The sequence below is a fragment of the Gavialis gangeticus genome, unplaced genomic scaffold (assembly GCF_001723915.1).
Source record: "Gavialis gangeticus isolate Ggan-Ray unplaced genomic scaffold, GavGan_comp1, whole genome shotgun sequence".
Lineage (NCBI taxonomy): Eukaryota > Metazoa > Chordata > Crocodylia > Gavialidae > Gavialis > Gavialis gangeticus.
Window position 1 is genome coordinate 71,781,753 of NW_017729025.1, and position 4,224 is coordinate 71,785,976.

Consider the following 4,224-nt stretch of genomic DNA (forward strand, 5'->3'; position numbering starts at 1 on the left):
TAGTCCCAATCCCACCCCGCCCCTGCTGGGCAGCACCTACCCCAGCCCTACTCCATCCCTCACCTCAGGGGGTGTTGATCTGCCCTCCCACGCTCCTTTCCTCTGCCCTCCCCTTCCACCACACCAGACTTACCAGCTACGCACAGCTCTCCACACTGCCAGGCTGTGCTCCTCACTGCATCTGTGCTGCACTGCGGCTGCGCGCACACACAGGCGTTTATCAACCAAGTGATCGGGTACTTCAGGCGGATTTACGATATAGTCACTGTATTGAATTATTTTTCTTTCTTGGCTACTTATCCTTGATTATATACCTGGGCTTGTCTTTCACAACTGACATTTATACTAGAGAGTAAATACTAAATTCCTAGTTAATTTCTCTTCACCATTTAGTATTTTGTTAACACTAATCATGTTTGCCCTCAGGCATCTCTTCCTAAACTGAGTAGGGCATTTCTCTTTAATATCTAGTCATATAGATAAGTCCTTCCATATTACTAAGCATCCGTGTCAATGCCAACATTAACATGCAGTTCAATTCAGTATTGGCCCCAAGTGATGTAGAAGGGAACAGTAATTAGACCTAAATTTCCAGATGAGTGGGAGTCGAAAGAAAGGTGTACAGGGATCATCAATGGAATGATTCTGGAAAGAGCCCTAAAAATGATGGCATAAGGCAAGAGTTGTTGACAGTATTCCCAAGATGCTTAAAGGAACTGGCTGAAGACTCTTATAGCTATTAGCACCAATATTTGCACTCAGGAATGAAAGGTGAAGTCCTAGAGAACTAAAGAAGGGGCAACATGTGCCAGTTTTTAAAAAGAAGGAAAAAGGAAGAGACCAGGGTATTTAAATGTCAGGTAGCCTAACTTCAACACCTGGGAAGTTACTGGAGCAAATTATAGGGTGGTTGATTTGTAAACATGTCATGGATGCAATGATGATCATTAACAGCCACTATGGATATTTTGGGAACAAATCATGCCAAACAAACTACATTTTCTCCTTTACAGGGTAACTAGTTTCTTGGATGAAGGGAATGCAATTGATACAATGTGCGTTTAATAACGATTTTGATACAGTCCTTCATGCCATTCTCATATGTAAATTAAAGAAAAGTGGGCTAAATTAAAGAAAAGATAGCAAAACTGAGACGGGTACCTAACTGTATAAATAACCATAAGCAGAGAATAGTTATAAATGGATTGATATTAGGATAGCAGTAGGTTTTTTGGAGGGTAGCACAGGGGTCTGGTCAGGGTCCAGTGCTTAACATTTGTATTAATGACATGGACACAAAAATGGAGAGCTTTCTGCTGAAGTTCTCAAATAACATAAAATTGGGAGGAGTTGCAAACTCTTGGGAGGATAGGATTAGAAATTAAGATGATCTCCATATATCAGAGATGTCAGCACTAGACCACAACATCAAATTTGCCCTAGACAAATGTAACATGCTGTACCTAGGAAAATAAAAATGAAATGTCCAAAAACAGGATGGGTGGTGATTGAATAAGTAGTGGTATTACTGAGAATCATCTGGGCATTTGGTAGATCACACACTTAACATAATCATAGCATTATCATAAACTTAACATAAACTTATAAACAGTATGATGCCATTGGGTGGGGGAAAGGGGAGCAGCATGAGAGGTAGTAGTACCGCTCTCAGCTCTGGTGAGGCCTCATCTAGTTTTGTGTGCACTTCCAGACTCTGTGATTTAAAAAAGATGTGGAAAAACTGAAGAGAATTAAGAGGTAATTTGATGAAGATGATAAAGATGCTGGAATGGAAGTCATTGAAGGAACAGTTGAGAAAACTAAGCTTTTTCAGTTTAATGAAAAGGAGATTGAGGTAGGACATGATAGCAGTTGTCAAATATTTTAAATGCTGCTATAAAAAAAAAACCAAGTGTTCCCTTGCTGCAGAAGACATGGCATGAAGCAGCAAAGCAGACTTAGATTGATTTTTTTTTAAAACCTATCCTTACAGTTTAAAACAGTAGGGTATTGAGAACAGTTTCCCAAGAAAGTTGTGAAATTGAGTTCACTGAAGGTTTAAAAGAAGAGGCTGGGTTAAGCATTGATTTGGAATGATTGGGATGATATAAGCCGGATCCAGTTGGGTGTCTCAGCGGACTTAGGTGCCCAAGTGATATTCTGTTCTACTTTCGTAACTCACTGTCATCTTACCCTTCATACCAAGTTACAACAAAACCAACAGCAAGGAGGAAATAGGCCCACCTTGGTATTAACTTATTTTTCCAGGACTGGAGCTATGTGGAATAGTATCTCACATGCCCAAGGCCACCTAATACGTGGAATAGAAGCTAGCCCTACAGGAGTAGGATATGCTCTGTTTGTGCAGGGAGTTGGACTATATGACCCTTGAGGTTCCTTCAACCCTAGGACTCTACTAAAATGGTGAACAGTTTAGTTTAATGTGGCTGATGACTTCAGCAACAGCATTTTGAATAAAATGTCAAAAAGAAGTGATATTACAAATGACCCAGGGTTTGGATGACAATGATGGTGGTAAGGGTCATTAGCAATAACAATAAAGAAAATGATGCTCTTGATGAGAGAGGAAAGTAAAGGATATAACTACAGCCTGGATATGGAGAATTGGATATTTTGAAATCGTAAGCCTTGGACGTGAGGGAGATATGAAACAGTATAAAGAAGGAAGAAAACAGATGCTGATTTAGAAAAAAGTAATGATTTGATTGTTAACCAAGGCTCAATCTTAACCAAGGCTGAGAAGCAACCTTTAAATGATTGGCTAGAAAGTCCCAGATGAAGAGTCCCTCATAGCATTGCAACTGTCTGAGAATACTGGAGAGTACCTGTCTTCCTTGGTACAGATATTGTGTAGAATCTTGGCATGGCCTGCTAAATGAACAGGACAAACTTCTGTGAATTGTTCCATTAACTTACTTGGGTAGTATCCAGAGATGAGCTACCGACATAAAATACTGTAACTTGAAAGATAGCATTTCACTAAAATGCTCCAGTTATGAACATTTGTTTCTTACTGTTACTTAATTATATATTTTTATTGCAGTTTATGTTGCTAATTTCTTAATGACATGGCTGAAGACAAAATATCTACCCAGGTTGTATACAAATATGCAGACTTGGATTAACTGGAAATTCACATAATTAGATGTAATGACATTGAGAAGAATTGATAGGCATGCTGTTCCAAACTTATTAAAGGGATGAAAAATAATTTCTTTTAATACTAAGAAGAAATATTTAGTAATATCTGTAGTAGCTTATCATATACTGATGTTTTACATTGTGTTTCTAATAATAAGTTTCATGTTGCAGGAAACAGCATGCTCCATTCAGCAGCAGATAGTGTGACCAGTGCAGTACAGAAGGCAAGTCAGGCTTTGAATGAGCGTGGTGAAAGGTTAGGTCGAGCAGAGGAAAAGACAGAGGAGCTGAGAAACACTGCTCAGCAGTTTGCAGAAACTGCACACAAGGTAAGATGCTTATTTGTTAATGGAGTGGGTCTTGTGGCAAGTCAAAACAGACCTTCATTTCACTGCAGAAGAAATAAGCTCCAGGGAAGTCTCTCTTGATTGCTCCTACTTGTAAGCATCATGCTTTCCTTAAAAGTCTTCCTCAATACTTGAATAATTCTTAATTATTATGTCCCTCTCTTGTGCATCCAGCCTGATATTATAACCGTTTCCCTGACTAGCTATAACTTTAACATTATTCAACATTATTCAATTGGTGCTGTGTAGAGTCTACAGTTGTTCTTACTGCATCCCTACATTAATAGCCATCTTGCTCACCTTTCTTGGATACGTACTTAAAGTTGATGTCATCATTTTATTTTAGCAAGATAAGAGTAATAACCAGGGATCCTGGTTTTCTCTATTAAAAAAATCCCAAATTATCTGATTAAAATCTGATTTTTTTTTTTTCCTGCAATTAAAACGAAATACCACTATAAATATAGGTATTAGTTGTAAATATATCAATGTTGTATTGATATATTTACAGTTTTAAAGCAATTTGGAAGCCTCAGTCATTATAATAAAATAATTTCTAAATACCTATATGTTTTGGCATTTGATTTGGGGGTTTTTTTGATAGAAAATCAGAGCTCCCCCTGCAACCTTCACTCACCAGGACATGGATCCAGCTGCAGTTGTCCCCCACTGGTGCTTTGTGGCACTGAGCAGCCCTGGTATATGGGTGCCCTGC

At 38.6% G+C, this 4,224-nt stretch overlaps 1 protein-coding gene across 3 annotated transcripts in view; it reads left to right on the forward strand.

Annotated features, from left to right (window-relative positions):
- Positions 1–4,224, forward strand: part of STXBP6 (syntaxin binding protein 6) — a 295,237-nt gene that overhangs the window by 267,792 nt on the left and 23,221 nt on the right. For all 3 annotated transcript variants that reach the window (XM_019518937.1, XM_019518938.1, XM_019518936.1), the window contains exon 5: positions 3,334–3,491. In XM_019518937.1, coding sequence (XP_019374482.1) covers positions 3,334–3,491 — 158 coding nt within the window. The remainder of the gene's footprint in view (positions 1–3,333; positions 3,492–4,224) is intronic.